The sequence below is a fragment of the Oncorhynchus mykiss genome, chromosome 13, assembly GCF_013265735.2.
Source record: "Oncorhynchus mykiss isolate Arlee chromosome 13, USDA_OmykA_1.1, whole genome shotgun sequence".
Classification (NCBI taxonomy): domain Eukaryota; kingdom Metazoa; phylum Chordata; class Actinopteri; order Salmoniformes; family Salmonidae; genus Oncorhynchus; species Oncorhynchus mykiss.
The window spans coordinates 22,343,514-22,360,262 of record NC_048577.1 but is presented as its reverse complement, the minus strand read 5'-3'; the positions used below and the strand labels follow the sequence as shown (position 1 = coordinate 22,360,262).

Here is a 16,749-nt window from a genome sequence, read left to right as displayed (position 1 = left end):
CTCCTTCGCTCTCTCTCACTTTCGCGCTCTCACCTCTCTCGTTCTCTCTCTCCTTCGCTCTCTCTTTCTCTCACTTTCGGGCTCTTACCTTCGCTCTCTTCTCTCTCCATCTCGCTCTCCTCTTTCTTTCGTTCCTGTGCTCTCCACCCTGCCTAGACTAGTGGCTAGGAAATGAAGGGATCCTGTAGTAGAGAGAGAGTAGAGGAGTGGAATAGTAAGGGGTAGATTGAGATGCGATTTGTGAAAGAGGTAGGGTGTGATTGGATGTGGAGGAAAGGGAGAGGAAGTAAATGAAAGGGTAGTAACAGAAGAATAGAAAGAAGAATGGAGACACTAATTCATTTTAATCAGATAATCAAGGAGACTGAGAGGAGACTTAGCCCACTGCTAGTGGTTTGGTGGTCGGCGGGATAGACAAATAAGTGACAGAATAGAGAATCAATAAAAGCTATTTCTGTAATCGGGTGGAGTGGCATTTACCTGCTGTTTTATATTTGACTGACTGGTTGCTGGTTCAGCCTCTGACTGGAAAAGACCTTCAGACTGCTAGACATGTCTCACACATCCACGTCGCTGTGGTCTGCACTCAGCCACACTGTCCGCCTGTCTCTCACATGCATGTTCCTGACTAAACGTGCGTATATCTATTTCTGCAGCATTACGACAATGTCTGCGTCGTATTTTTCAAGCGAGTCGTTTATATTTGGTGTGCGATGGGGGCGTCGAACTTACTTGGTGAAATGAAGGCGAGCGAATGAATCAAATGTCTTTTATGACGCCATCTTTATGTATTTGAAGTTGGTTTTGTTTACCACGGTGTGTGCCATACAAACACCTTTTTTGCCGCTTAAATTCTGTAAACGTCATTTCTGTAAAACAGAGCGTCGTCAAGGCCTTTGGATGGGTCTTTATGTATTTTTAGTCTGTCATGTGTCTTTGTGACTAATAGACACATTTTATGTAGCCTAAATACTGTAAACATCCTGTCTGTATGCAAGTGTTTTTGTCAGTGCCTATGGGGGCTCTTTGTGAGTGAGACAGGGAGGCAGCTCCAGGCTTGTGAAAGCTACCTTTGTGGTGCTAGGGTAGTGATTGGCTGACATCCTATTCCCTATATAGTGCAATACTTCCCTTGTCTGCCCTTATGGAGAACTTGGCCGTCCACTGCCAATGGGAACGTCTCCCCTCCTTTCCGGAGCCTGGGTAGATGATTGGTGATTTGAGGGTTGAGCTCCAGCGCCACAAACACACACTCCTTTGTGGGTAGTAGTCAGCACAACAGCGCCTCTTGGACGACCCTTGGTGGCCTTCTCCCCGCTGTTCACGCAAAGTGTAAAGGGCCAGGGAGAGGGAGGTTATAGCGAGGTAGTACGCCCAGCTCAATAAAGGAGCTTTTGATTCGCTGGGACCTCGGGTACCAAACCTGTGCCAACTTCAGGATTGTGACCGCTTCGGTCCAGCGAATCCTGTTCTGGCAACGCTCGCTCTCGCCTCGCCTCGTTCTTCTACCTTGGAATAACAATAATACTCCTAGATTGAATTTGAAAGTTTGTCTTTCTACCCGGATAGTCGTATTTCATCGAGGCTCGTCACAGAAAGGAACCCTCGACTCTTTCCCCTCGTGTGTCTCCGCGCCAGAGTGATTTTCGACTGAGCCGCACTTGTACTGCTATATTTACAGTTAGAAATATGCCGAGGTCATTCTGAATCGGGAACCCGAGACGCCGAACTATGCCTGAAACGTATTTTTAATTACATCGCGCGCCCTCAACGAAAACGTTCAAATTATGCTTTATTATATGGTTCAAGGGCTTCCTAACCCGAGCCAAGAGAAACTCATTCCATTTTGTTTAAGGACCTCTTTTTTCTCTGTGTGTGTGTGTGTGTGTCTTCCTAAAGTGGTTTTCAGCCCTGCGAGCCGAGCCTTACCCTCACTTTGACATGGAAGGGCCTCGACGCTGCCAATAAAATAAATACCAGCTGACTTGATTATACAGGGATACGGACCGGCGGAACACTGAGCCTGTTTAGTTTGGAGAACTCCAAATATAACACGCCTTTTTTTTCTTTTTTCCACCCCTGAAGAATGAGGGAGTGACAGGGTGAACGAGGGTGTGTGAGTGTGGGTGGGTGGGTGTTTGGGTGGCTATGTTCTGTTCTGCCTGTGGCCTCCCCTCTCAGACACCGGTTTAAAGAACTCCCTCTCTGTGAACCACCTTTGTTTGGCTGCAACTGTACTGCTACTGGACAGTAGGTCTTTTTATTAGGACCTCTGTCTTCTGTACCGTCCTGTTGGAAACTCTGGCCCTTTTGGGAGGGTGTGTGTGTGTGTGTGTGTGTGTGTGTGTGTGTGTGTGTGTGTGTGTGTAACCATCCCATACGGGCATAGATTGACGTGGGTACAGAGCCAGGGCAGCGGTGGACCCAGCCGCGGTTAGCCAGGGGCAGGGTGGCAGAGGGCACCGACGAAAGGCGCCAGTTTCACTTTGAAGACACTTTGAGGCTTTAAAGAGGAAACGGAGGTGTCTTACAAAGCGAAGGCTGCGTGTTTAATTAGTCTGCCAGCACTGGAAGGAGAGGAGGAGGAGGAGGTGGTGGCGGAGGGCAGAAGGCACAGACGGACCACAACTCCCTCTGTCTACAACGAGCTGAGAGCCCAGAGGCGCCAGCCACCAGCACCTCACAACACTTACCTTTGTGTGCCTCTATTTTCTCTCTCTCTCTTTCTCTTGGCCCTGTGGTAATACCACCTTGATGCCCAGTGAAGTCCCAGTCTAGCCAAAGATCTAGCTCAGATTGACTCTTCTGAGATGAGAAAGAGTGGAGGATGAGGTGGGGGGGTGCAGGGGTTTCTATTAAGTTTCAGTTAGTGCTTAGAGGGCTTGTCGGAAGTCCCAAGGTTTCCCTGAGGGGGTTCATTTGCACCCATATACACGTTTAACCCCGTATTCTCCACAGTCCACACCACCTCTCTCTTGCTCTCTGTCTCTCTATCCAAATTCAAAACGAGCTGCCTTGCCATTTTAACGGAGCAGTCCACTATTGCCAAAATAGTGGAGAGAGACAGAGAGAGAAAGATGGTGTTAATCATTTCATTCCATGTGTTACAATTGTCTTGTTTGAGTTCACATAGCAAATTTTTTACTGTTTAACATTGAGCATTTCTGCTCGTCTCCCTCCCCAGTAGTCGTCAGTCGAATCAGTTGAAGGAGCAGCAGCCCCCCCCGCAGGTCCCGGCGTTGTCCCCGGCCCAGCTCCCCGATGAGGCAGAGTGCCTCACCGTGCCCAAGTACAAGAGGGACCTGGTCCAGAAGCTCAAGATCCTCCGGCAGGAGCTGTCCAATCAGCAGCCCCAGGCAGGCCACTGTCGCATCGAGGTCTGCCGCGAGGAGATCTTTGAGGTAAACTGATGGGGGGGGGGGGGGGCTCGGCTTGTGTGAAAACCCTGTCCAGGTGTGTGATTGACGGCTTCATTTTATACTGGATCATAATGGATTGCATTTTCATGTAGATAGGTAGTGCTTTACATTGAGAGGCGTAACTCACTCATCCGCCACATCAAGAATACTTTTTATAGTAGGCTGCACAAACCTTCCTAATATTGAGTTGCACCTCCCCCTTGCTTTTGCCCTCAGAACGAACAGCCTCAATTAGTCGGGGCATGGACTCTAGATGGTGTCAAAAGCGTTCCACAGGGATGCTGACTCCAATGCTTCTCACAGCTGTGTCAAGTTGGTTGGATGTCCTTTGGGTGGAGGACCATTCTTGATGGACGTGGGAAACTGTTGGGCGTGGAGAAACCCAGCAGCGCTGCAGTTCTTGACAACCCTGTGCTCCTGGCACATACTACCATACCCTGTTCAAAGGCACCTAAGTTTTTTTGTCTTGCCCATTCACCCGCTGAATGGCACACATACACAATCCATGTCTACAAGGCTTAAACATCCTCCTTTAACTTGACTCCTCCCCTACGCTGATTGAAGTGGACTTAACAATTGGCATCAGTAAGGGATCAGACTATGGTCAGACTTTGTCATGGAAAGAGCAGGTGCTCTTAATGTTTTGTACACACTCAAAAGGCATACATGTAAAAATGACACATGCAATAGTACACTGCTCATACACCCAAACAAGTGCTTATACTGAAGAAAAATAAGAATATATATATATATATCTATATAATCTGTTACAAGTCTACAAACATGCACACCCATAAGATTTATAGGTTGCTTTGCATCCATTTACAGTCTGCAAGAAAAGGCCTACTACAACTGAGCAGTAATACCCCCAAATTCGTTACGATTTGCAGTAAAAACCAGGGAGGAAAAAGGCCCTTTCAAACACCAGTTTCCACTTTCTTTCGCCTCCTCCAATCTGTTCTTCCGCGGCAAGGCATTCTTTCAGGATGATTTCAGCAGTTAAAAGTGGGGGGAAGGAGGGGAGGGGGAGAGGGAGGAAGGAAGTACCTAGTGGCAAGTTTTGGGGACAGACATCTTTCGCCAGTACAATTTGAGCAAATTAAGAAGAAAAAAAGATGACTTCATCCTGGGGACGTAACAGCCACGGGGACACGATGTGCAAGAAAGCAAAGCGAGCGTGCGCCCGTGTGTGTGTGGCGCGCCCTGCCTGCGATTTCAACAGGGACTGGTGGCATTGTTCGCCACTGACCAGTGCACTGTAATTTCCTAACTAATAACCCTCGCTTCACTCTCTTGCTTCTCCTCGAGCCTGCTTCCTCTGCTTTGCTGTGTTCACCGTTGCAACACTCCTCACAGCTCTGTGCTGTGGTGGCAGGAGTTTGTTTTTGATGGCAGCCCTCCCGAGTTACTCTGGACCCTGATAGAGGAGAGGGAGTGAGAGAGAGCGAGGGGGGGCGGGCGAGAGAAAGCCCTTACGTGACGTAAACGGAGCTAGTGCACGTAAAGCCCACTCACACATGCACTAGCTCTCTTTCCCAGGCACATGTGTCATGGTGTTGGTGCATTCCTGCTGGTTTCTCCCAGGCACCACTAGGGCCTAGTCTACCAGGAGAGCGAGAGAACGAGGAGCGGTGTACAGCGCTGTCAAACAGCTCTGGATGGTGAATTGACTCATCTGAGGGAGTATTATGACAATGGTAAATTGTCGACCGCATATTGCTGTACTCTCTGCCCCACTTAAATTATTATTATTTGAAATTAAAATAAAGAACAGACTTTACTTGACATTATCAATTGTGGAATTCGGATCCGGAACATTGTAATCCACTGTTGCTCTTACTGCTGTTTAGAACAGAAACCACATGATTGAGGGTCGAGTTGAATGGCCTGCAGGTTGGCACATTTTAAGATTAGGGGTGTATTCCGTAGCAAAATGTTTTGCAGCAAAAACGAGACTTTATATTTTACCAATTCGGGTAGGTTCCTCCCTGTTTTGGTTCCGTTTGGTTCCTAGTGAATACACCCAAGGTTAACAGACCCATGCGCTCGTTTGTTGTGTTGTAGGAGTCGTACCGCCAGGTGATGAAGATGCGTCCCAAGGACCTGTGGAAGAGACTGATGGTCAAGTTCAGAGGAGAGGAGGGCCTGGACTACGGAGGAGTGGCCAGGTACTGCAGTCATCCACACCTCCAGGCTGAAACACTGTTAAATAATACCACGAGGTCAACCCATTGAGCAAAATTGTTTTCATCAGTCAATCTATGGTCTTCGTCTTTTCAACCAAAAAGATGCCTTTTCAAAATATTTTCAATGTCTTTTCAACATCTTTTGCTCATAGGGCAGTAGTCCAGAAAGAAACAACCTCTGTGGAAATTCACATTCAAAAAGCTTGATACATCAAACAGAAAAATTTGGGGGGCATGTGGCCAACATGCAACCCAAAATAATGGTGTTTTTATTATGCCGGTGTCACGTGACTAACAAGATGTCTGTCTTATAGGGAGTGGCTGTACCTGCTGTCCCATGAGATGTTGAACCCCTACTACGGCCTGTTCCAGTACTCCAGAGACGACATCTACACCCTGCAGATCAACCCAGACAGCGCCGTCAACCCGGTGAGAGAGAGAAATAGAGGAGTCAATAGATACATAGAGAGAGACACATAATAACAGAGAGGAGGATGGAGAACGAGCCACAAGCTGAATTCCTACGAGAGGGAGGTTCTTGTAGACTGAAGGAGGTGGAGGAGTAGACACGGGGAGAATCTCAATGACATTTTCTTGATTCCTCGTGTCTGCTCACCACCACCTCAAGCCCATTGGATGAGAAAGTCAGAGGGGAGGGACCTCGGTATAATAATGATGATAAGCTACATTTATATCACGCTTTTCTCTACAACCCAATAGTGACCACACTCGCACACAAAATAAGCATTGATGGCCAACCTCAACTCATCTCTCCTTTCTTTTTCTCCAGGAGCACCTGTCCTACTTCCACTTTGTGGGTCGTATCATGGGCATGGCGGTGTTCCACGGCCACTACATAGACGGGGGCTTCACCCTGCCCTTCTACAAACAGCTGCTGGGGAAACCCATCACCCTGGATGACATGGAGTCAGTGGACCCAGACCTCCACAACAGCCTGGTCTGGATCCTGTGAGTAGGAGACACCGACGACACGTACAGGGGGGGCTCTGACACGCGTTTTGGTCGCATATGCTCCTAAATATTTTGCTGTGCGACTTGGAAATTTAAATCTGGTAGCACCAGTGCACCTAGGAGGGAAAAAAAGTCAGATAATAATTGTTGTAATGATTAGGCTTCACTGTGCCGCTGTTTCCGAGTGGCCTAGAGAGGGGGAAAAATTGTTATTGTCTCCAGCGTAAACTGTTCAGAAATTGTGACCCGTATTTACCCGCACAATGTTTTTTCCTTCTATTGCGCGTTGGCGCTCCAGTGACGGGACGCATTTTACCTTCATAAACCCTGGGCCGTTCTAAAACGACTCGCGTGCCGTTAACACCTTAGCTAGCTAACGACCTGGTAACTTTACCAGTATATGCAAACATTTGGCGGCACAGAAAGAATGGAAAAGGGATAGCTTCTTCAGGAGATCATAGCAATGAATGAATGACTGATTTGCATGTTGTCACTCCAGAAGGTCACTGACATTCTTATTAAAGTGACAGTACAATTTTCAATGTAATGCATCTCAGTAGGAAACGGTGCTTTTTACACAATGTAAAAACCTAATATTCCACAAATTACTTTGTCATTTGAATGACTGGGATTCGTATCAACATTTTAGCTTTTATCATAAACAAATACATGTGCATGTGCTTCAAAACTAACTAGAATTCATATAGGCCCAATAACGGCAGCTCCAGAGTTCAATGGCGGCGAGCTTTACACCACTCCAGCCGACTCTTGGCATTGTGCATGGTGATCTTAGGCTTGTGTGCGGCTGCTCGGCCGTGGAAACCCATTTCGTGAAGCTCCCAGCGAGCAGTTCTTGTGCTGACATTGCTTCCAGAGGCAGTTTGGAACTCTGTTGTGACAGACTGTTTTTACGCTCTGTGTGCTTCAGCACTCGGTGGTCCCGTTCTGTGAGCTTGTTGCGCCTAGAAATTTGACAGACTAACTTGTTGGAAAGTCGGCATCCTATGACAGTGCCACGTTGAAAGTCACTAAGCTCTTCAGGAAGGCCATTCTACTGCCAATGTTGAGCTATGGAGATTGCACGGCTGTGTGCTCCATTTTATACATCTGTCAGCAACGGATGTGGCTGAAATAGCTGAATCCACTAATTTGAAGGGGTGTCCTCATACTTTTGCATATATAGTGTATAGACCTGGACACACATACAGCGTTGAGGCAGACATCTACACACACACACATACAGATGCTTGCACACAGACACAATTGAACTTACGTGAACCCCCGAAGACTTACAATACTGTACAAGCACAGCCATATACAGTATATTCAGACACACGGGATAGCATGTGTAATGTTTGAGTTTGCACGTGTGGCCGTGAGCTGACAACCTTGAGCTGAACTGTTGGTTGTTTTGTATCCATGAAATACCACTAAAACACCAGCATGAACCAACTGCTCTCCCATCAAGACTAGCGCCCTCTGTTGACAAGACAGGCTAACATGTCCGACGACTAACATTTCCGTCTTCTCCCCTCCAGGGACAACGACATCACGGGGGTGCTGGACCATACGTTCTGTGTGGAGCACAATGCCTACGGCGAGATCATCCAGCACGAACTGAAGCCCAACGGCAAGACTGTCTCTGTCTCCGAGGACACCAAGAAGGAGTATGTCAGGTACGGAGGAGGAGGAGGCGGCTGCCTGGGTCCCAAGCACGCGCACACACACAGCCGACACGATACACACACAGCCAACACGATACACACACAGCCGACACGAAACACACAGCTAACATGTTTCTGTACAGCACTTTGAGATATCAGCTGATGTAAGAAGGGCTATGTAAATACATTTGATTTGATACACACAGCCAACGTGATACACACACACACACACAGCCGACGCGATACACGCACACAGCCGACGCGATACACGCACACAGCCGACGCGATACACGCACACAGCCGACGCGATACACGCACACAGCCGACGCGATACACGCACACAGCCGACGCGATACACACACAGCCGACACGTTTCTGTACAGCACTTTGATATATCAGCTGATGTAAGAAGGGCTATGTAAATAAATTTGATTTGATACACACAGCCGACGTGATACACACACACACACATCCGACGCGATACACACACCCGACGCGATACACACACACACACACACACACACACACACACACACACACACACACACACACACACACAGCCGACGCGATACACACACACACAGCCGACGCGATACACACACAGCAACCGTCATCACCCCTCAGGTCTGAAGTATACACCTGAAACATACCTTGTGATGGAGTGACATCGTTCCTCTTAGAACCAATGGGGTTAATTTATTATTTGATTTGGTTGGTCTCATTGTGATACAATCTATTTTTCAAGATAGACCTGTTCCGACCAAGACAGCAGCTGCATGCCAGCCAGTTAGCAGCGCAGTAGTCTCTCCCCCATCCGTAACCGAAGTTAAATCTGTCTGGAACATAGGGGATATGAGGGTGAAGAGGAATAATTCCTCTGGTGCGCTGGTTTTTGCGTCACTGATTATTTGGACGAATCACGATTAAGCAGAGATGGTTGTTACCTGGCATCTTTCGAATTTCAGAAGGGGAGGGATTCGATTGGCTCATAGATGGCCAAGGGTTTCAAAGGACTACGCCTCTCGCACTGAGCCGAATCTCAACCCTCCCCTCCAGAACCAAATCTGAATTTGGTTCTGTCTTTCCAAGATTACCAGCACACCAAAAATACTTATCCCCCAGTCCTGGTTTTGGTTGAACTGCTGTGGGGGTTTCACATGTTGCAATGTTATATTGACTTAGGTCTTCTCTCTTTATAGGCTGTATGTGAACTGGCGTTTCCTCCACGGCATCGAGGCTCAGTTCCTGGCCCTGCAGAAGGGCTTCAACGAGGTCATCCCCCAGCACCTGCTCAAGTCCTTTGACGAGAAGGAACTAGAGGTATGTAGACAGTTGCATATAACATGGTCTAGGAAAGAAATGATTCACTTACTGGAAACATGACATCATTTCTCAAGAGCATACATCTTTGTGTGGGTATCCTGAATAGGGGAGGGGGGGGGTTCCAAGATGAATCTGAGACCTTGGGATATACTTTTTAAATGAAATGAAAGGTGACAGCTATCATACTTTTTCCCACGAATATACACCCCTTCAAACCATCTAATCAGCTATGTTCTCCCCTCTCTTCCCTACCCCAGTTGATAGTGTGTGGCCTGGGGAAGATCGACATAGCGGACTGGAAGAGCAACACACGTCTGAAGCACTGCACCACGGACAGCAACGTGGTCAAGTGGTTCTGGAAGGCCGTGGAGTCCTACGACGAGGAGAGGAGGGCCAGACTGCTGCAGTTTGTTACCGGGTCATCTAGAGTCCCACTGCAGGGATTCAAGGCTTTACAAGGTAAAGAGATGGGGGGGGGGGGGGGGCTGATGTGTTTACAGTGCCTTCAAAAAGTATTCATACCCCTTGATTTATTCCACATTTTGTTGTTACAGCCTGAATTCAAAATTGATTAAATTATATATTTTTTCTCACCCATCTACACACAATACCCCATAATGACTAAGTGAAAAATGTTTGCTAAGTTATGGAAAATGAAATGGCTCATTTACATAAGTATTCACACCCCTGAGTCAGCAATTACAGCAGTGAGTCTTTCTGGGTAAGTCACTAAGAGCTTTGCATACCTGGATTATACAATATTTGCACATTATTCTTAATTAAATTCTTCAAGCTCTGTCAAGTTGGTGGTTGATCATTGCTGGACGGCCATTTTCAAGTCTAACTAGGTCACTCAGGAACATTTAATGTCGTCTTGATAAGCAACTCCAGTGAAGATCTGGCCTTGTGTTTTAGGTTATTGTCCTGCTGAAAGGTGAATTCATCTCCCAGTGTCTGGTGGAAAGCAGACTGAACTAGGTTTTCCTCTAGCATCTTGCCAGTGCGTCGGCAAGGACTCCCTAGTTCTTGCTGATGACAAGCATACCCATAACATGATGCAGCCATCGCCACGATTGAAAATATGAAGTGGTACTCAGAGATGTTGGATTTGCCCCAAATATAACGCTTTGTCATCAGGACATAATGTTAATTTCTTTGCCACTTTTTTTTTGCTGTTTTACTTTAGGTCCTCGTTGCAAACAGGATGCATGTTTTGGAATATTTAATTCTGTACAGGCTTCCTTTTCAATCTGTCACTTAGGTTAGTATTGTGGAGTAACTACAATGTTGTTGATCCATCCTCAGTTTTCTCCTATCACAGCCATTAAACTCTGTAACTGTTTTAAAGTCACCATTGACCTCATGGTGATTTCCCTGAGCGGTTTCCTTCCTCTCCGGCAACTGAGTTAGGAAGGACGCCTGTGTCTTTGTAGTGACTGGGTCTATTGATACACCATCCAAAGTGTAATTAATAACTTCACCATGCTACCATCTACCAATGGGTACCCTTCTTTGCGAGGCATTGGAAAACCTCCCTGGTCTTTGTGGTTGAATATGTTTGAAATTCACAGCTCGACTGAGGGACCTTACGGATAATTGTATGTGTGGGGTACAGAGATGAGGTAGTCATTCAAACATCATGTTAATCACTCTCTTTATTATACAGAGTGAGTCCATGTGACTTGTTAAGCACATTTTTACTCCTTTACTTATTTAGGCTTGCCATAACAACTTATTGACACCAGACATTTCAGCTTAATTTTTTTAAATTAGTTAAAAATTCCTCTGACGTTATGGGGTGTTGTGTGTAGGCTAGTTGCTCAAAATCTCAATTTTAATCCATTTTAAATTCAGACTGTAACCCAACAAAATCTGTCAAAAGTCAATGGGTGTGAATACTTTCTGAAGGCACTGTAAGTATCTCTAGCTTTTAAAACAATGACATTTGTTTTCTTTGATCATATCTCCACTACCCTACCAATTGTACCTACAGTGAATATGATTCGCCATCTTCATCGATTGTTTTCATAATTTATCTGCAGATTATTGACCAAAAAGCCTACCGGTATACAAATTATGGAGCCAGATGAACGGCTCAGTAAGCCTGTGCTCTTGCACGTCATGGCTGCATATGAAACACGCAAAATGAAAAAATATGAATGTGCCAGGAAACAATAGGTTGTGGATTTCGACTCATCGTTACCACATTTTATAAGGGACGTGCAAATTGACTCGTAGACGATGGAAGAGCATCAGGCTCTCTCCCACTGTGTAAAGAAATTTGACTGTAACCACAGCGTACACAACACACACACCCAGGTACCGGGAGGCGGGACAGACAAACGAGCAGGGCTTCCTTGTCATCGCTCACTTTGTGACTGACAGGCGCTTGTCCTATCAATAGATCGCTAGAATGTTTTTAATATATTTTCTGACTTGTAAAAAAAATAAGTTGCTTAATTAATTGAAGTGGAAAAAGTACCTGGCTGAAAGTGAGTTTGTAACTGGCTATATAGCCGACACTAGTGGAAAACACTGTGCGAGCCTCTGACTGCCGGCGTTGACCCCGTCTTCTTGACAGAGTCGTGGTCGACCTCAGTTGGTTTGGTTAAATCCAGACAGACAGGAAGCCCTGGGGGAACAGAAGACCTCAGAGTGCAGCTGTGCGTGTTTGAGAGTTGATCTTTCTGTTCAAGCCGTGCGTGCCCGTGTGAGAGAGTCTCTGTGTGTGTGTGTGCCTGCCTGTGAGTCTCTGTCAGTCAGTATGTCTGTCTGTGTCTGAGGTCAACCCAGCTGTCTTTCTGTATGAAAATATACAGTATATAAAATATACACCCAGTCTTGTGTTAAAACAGCAGCCATGTTTGTTCACGTTCTAAACACGGAGTTCAACTGGTCAACTGTCCTGAACTGTCTGTCTGTGTGTAGAGAAATATAATGATGGACAGCCTGAGAATTTATGATGACTCTCTCTCTCTGTGTGTGTGTGTGTGTGACCCTCCAGGTGCTGCGGGGCCCAGGCTCTTCACCTTCCACCAGATCGATGCCAACACCAACAATCTACCCAAAGCCCACACCTGGTGAGTACAGTTACTGTACCACTGCTCCACTTAGACACACAGATACGCACTGCTACAAGAATGCTACTCCATACATTTAACAACATATTCTTAATTACAATGACCTGTCAATGAGGCAAAGCCATGTTATGAAAGGGTGTCCAATCTCCCAACTAATATGGTTTTACCGGTTTTAAATGCATGTCCAAATCCAATATTAATGTTTTGTATGTAGCACGGTTTAAAGAGAATTATTGAAATGCTTGTTGGCGTCAATTCATCCCGTAATGGATGGGTTGCCAACTGCCGATTTGACACGAAAATAAAATGTCATTCATTTATCGATGGATAAAGGTTCTTCAAAACTGTCCTTTCAAACCTAAAATGTACTCCTCTCTCTTCCAAACTCTTTCTCTCCCCCTCTGTCCAGCTTTAACCGGATTGACGTTCCCGCCTACGAGCACTATGACAAGCTGTACGACAAGCTGCTGACAGCCATCGAGGAGACGTGTGGCTTTGCGGTGGAATGAGTGACACATCAGTGGGGAAGTGTGTGTGTGTGTGTGTCAGCGTGTGTGTATTTTGTGCGGTCAGCGCAGCAAGACTATAGACTCTGCTGTCACCACGGGAACCCTGCAACGTTCAGGCACGCCCATGAGGATTGTCACCACACCCCTTTCTGCTGCCCAGTTCCCCAGGACAGTATGGAGACCGACTGCAGAAGGACAGACAGACTGAGAGGCAGACCACACGGGAACCCTCTCCTCTCCTCTCTCTCTCTCTCTGCATTATTTTTTTTCCTTTCTTTTAAAAAAAATATCACTTCCTTTTTCAGCTGCTACAGAGGAGTGACGATTACATACCTTGAAACCCTGTGAGAATGCCAGCTTTTATTTAGTTTTTTAAGTTCTGTTTTTGTAATAGCTTGTATGTAATTATAATGGTGAAATCCACAGAACAACCAGTTTTGTGTTGGACCGGGAGTTTTTCCGGAAGACTCTGGTCCCTAGTATGTGCGTTCCGTGAAAGCACTTTATCTTTTCTTTTATTGTGGGTCGTCTGGTGCGATCGAATGCCAAGGTCCAGACTGCAACGAGAGTATTTTAGAGAAGTTATGTTGTCTTTGGCCTGGGGGAGAGAAATATGAAGGTCCACACTGAGTAGATGACTAGGGCCAGGGGGGGGGGGGGGGGGGGGGGTTCCTGACCATGAGCTAACCAGGAGAAACTAGGTCTTACTGATGACCAATACAGTCTCACACAGCTAACTTCCTGCCACCTCTTGACATCAAAAGCTAATAGACATGCTAACCTGAACACCTAACCCCGTCCAGCTACACATGGAAGTAGACCTGTTGCGCTTTGGTGAAAGTCTGAGTTGAACTTAACGCTAAACATCATTATATCACACTGTACCTTTAAATCACACCATAGAAATTCCTTATCAAACGCTCAAAGTGGGTCGTTGTCTAGTGAGTGGAACTCTGTCCCAGGGACCAGGCTAGTTGAAAGCAATTCAAGGACGATGTCAGTGTTTTCAAAAGTGACATCCAACCTAAGATGGCAGGATGTTTTTTCCAGTTGCCACTCTAGAGCACTTTACAAACTGAATGGCGACAAAGGACGTGCTTTCTTCATATTAAGTTCAAATGAATATACCACGTTTTATTCCAACCATACTGCATTCAATGGAAATATACAGATAAGAAAGTATATCTACCTGTAATTTTGAGTATACATGTGTACAAAAACATACCTATTTTGTATATGGCTTGTTCCTCTTTCTATTCATGTACATGCTAGCATGTTGGTGTTATCACAGACCTCTGTATTCTCAGGTGAAGTCATCTTTCTTTGTGAGGCTGACTTGTGGAAGGGGAGATGATCTTCTGGTTATGGAAGCCGTTGTCAGGTCAAACCCGTGACCCTCTCCTTGAATGCGAGCTGAGTGCATAACCTTTAACCTTTTGGCCACTAAGAGACTGAGGTTGGGCCCAGAGAGTGCTAGAGTTATTTTTTTTAGTCTAGAAGGGATACAGCTTTTGTCAAAATGGACATTTTGTAGAAGGTTGAGGAGAATGAACCTAGCAGGTTATGAGAATTAGGTTAGGGTTAGCTAAAATGCATAGAAAAATCACCTTTTGACACGCTGTATGCCATCTAGACATGACCCTAATAGAGCCTCTACCACAACCCTTGCATGAATGGACTTTTTTTAAAAACAATATTTATTTGCTATTATTTTGTCCCTTCTGAGCAAAATGTGTGTTGACATGAGAAAAATTCTGTTGAATGTTTTTTTTTTTTATGCTGCCTGTTTAAATAGCAGTGGATGTGGACTATGACCATGGACTGTATTCACCTGCGTACATGCAAAATAAAATCGACCCAGTCCAGTGTGATCAAAGGTAAAGCAGATTCTCTTCAGAAAGACAATTATCAAGTATCCTAGAAATGGTGCTTTTGCACAGTATAAGATATTGTTCATGTGGTGGATCACAAGCAACCTTTTAATTTTACAGAAAATGAATAAGATGCATTAAAAAAACGATTTTTTTTGCACACGCAGACTTGTGTTGCCGTTATAATCAGCAACTTCCATCTATTTACAAAATAGTTAATGGACTGATTGACTTTTTATGTAGATATATACGCGTGTAGATATGCACACATAGAGCTCATGTCCAGTGCACGCACACAGTACTGTTTTCTGCTATCTACGTCTTAACATCATTTGACTTTCACTCAGTTTCTAGATAATAGATCAGACCATATGGACTGTTGCTTCTTGTAGCATGCTTTGCCAGCCGAGCCCTGCGACATTTAGTCGCCGACCGGTGCAATTTCTCACATGGTGTAAAACCCACTTTATTCTGTGTGTATGGAAGTATTGTGTGTGTAAATTAGTTTTCTTTTTGCTAAATTTTTGTCTGAAATTTTAACATTTTTATTTCTCATTTCAGTCTTTTGTATTTATTACAGTGTGTTCATAGTTTTTTCACATCAGCTGCTCTGTGAGCTTCAACTGACACTGTAAATAAGAAAAATAAAAGCGGAAATTATAAACCTCTTGTACCCTTGCAGAAAACAAGCAATAAACTCTATGCTGTTTGGAACTCACAGCATAATGTTTCATAGAATAAAGTGTTATGTTCTTTCCTAGGTCTCATAAAATGAAGGGAATTGGTAAGACATTTCATTTAAGTTGCACACAAAATGAGGGCCAATTATTTACCATGTAAGGCTATCAATTTCAAAATCCATCCTCTCATCTGCAATGATTTGAAAAGACTTGACAGGTGAAAACAATGTAGTGGAAGCTCCATGAAGATGGCTTTCACCCGGGCTCATTTCCCAAAAGCATCATGAACTTAACCTTAACATGCTTTTTAGGAAACTGGGCCCTGGTCAGACCGGTGCACTGTACCAGGGACAGAACAGCTACCTGGGCCGGGTCCCTGGAACAAGTGGCCTTGACAGAACACACGATTGATAAGTGATGTTCTCACATCTATATAATGTCGGTTCATATAGGGGACATTTAGACCTGAGTTTAGCGTGTGTAAAATTGACTTTATTCCTATTTTAATGATCCTCTCTGTTATTCTAAATTTGAACTTAAACGTGGGGGAAATGCCAGTGCCAGCAAGGAAGGCATTTAGGTTGAGGAGCAAAGAAATGGAGGTGTGTCTACTTGTGTCCACAGATATTCCATATTCTGACCTTGATTTAATTCCACCACTTTTATACCTGCCAGTTTTAAGAGGGAAAAGCATCTACTTATTTTCTGACCACAATCTCCATGTACTAATTAATAATTATGTAAACTGATACTATTGAAACTAGGTAGGTCAATGAGTAATCCATTTTAACCAGGGGATTGTAAATATAGGATAAATGACAATTCTTATAGATCTATTTTACCTGGAGATTAATGTGAATCTAGTCATGGCAGAAAACTGACATGACAGGCAGGGCTATTTATGCCCCTTTCCTACAGTGAAATATGAAATGCTGTGTCATTATGCAGAATCCTTCATGTATGGCTTTATAATTTGTAGGGATTGAGAGACAAACCAAATTGGATGACAAGGAAAGTTGCAGCAAATGTAAGAGCATCTGTTAAA

General features: G+C 45.1%; 1 protein-coding gene across 4 annotated transcripts in view; it reads left to right on the top strand.

The window, feature by feature from the left end:
* Positions 1-15,764, top strand: part of LOC110485958 (E3 ubiquitin-protein ligase SMURF2) — a 71,028-nt gene extending 55,264 nt beyond the window's left edge. For 2 of the 4 annotated variants that reach the window (XM_036940628.1, XM_036940630.1), the window contains exons 12-20: positions 3,188-3,401; positions 5,484-5,587; positions 5,920-6,034; positions 6,396-6,574; positions 8,116-8,253; positions 9,441-9,561; positions 9,822-10,023; positions 12,569-12,644; positions 13,054-15,764. In XM_036940628.1, coding sequence (XP_036796523.1) covers positions 3,188-3,401; positions 5,484-5,587; positions 5,920-6,034; positions 6,396-6,574; positions 8,116-8,253; positions 9,441-9,561; positions 9,822-10,023; positions 12,569-12,644; positions 13,054-13,153 — 1,249 coding nt within the window. In that variant the 3' untranslated portion in view covers positions 13,154-15,764. Of the gene's footprint in view, positions 1-3,184; positions 3,402-5,483; positions 5,588-5,919; positions 6,035-6,395; positions 6,575-8,115; positions 8,254-9,440; positions 9,562-9,821; positions 10,024-12,568; positions 12,645-13,053 lie in introns of all 4 variants that reach the window. The other 2 variants (XM_036940627.1, XM_036940629.1) reach the window with 1 other exon arrangement.
* The last annotated feature ends 985 nt before the right edge of the window (positions 15,765-16,749 follow it).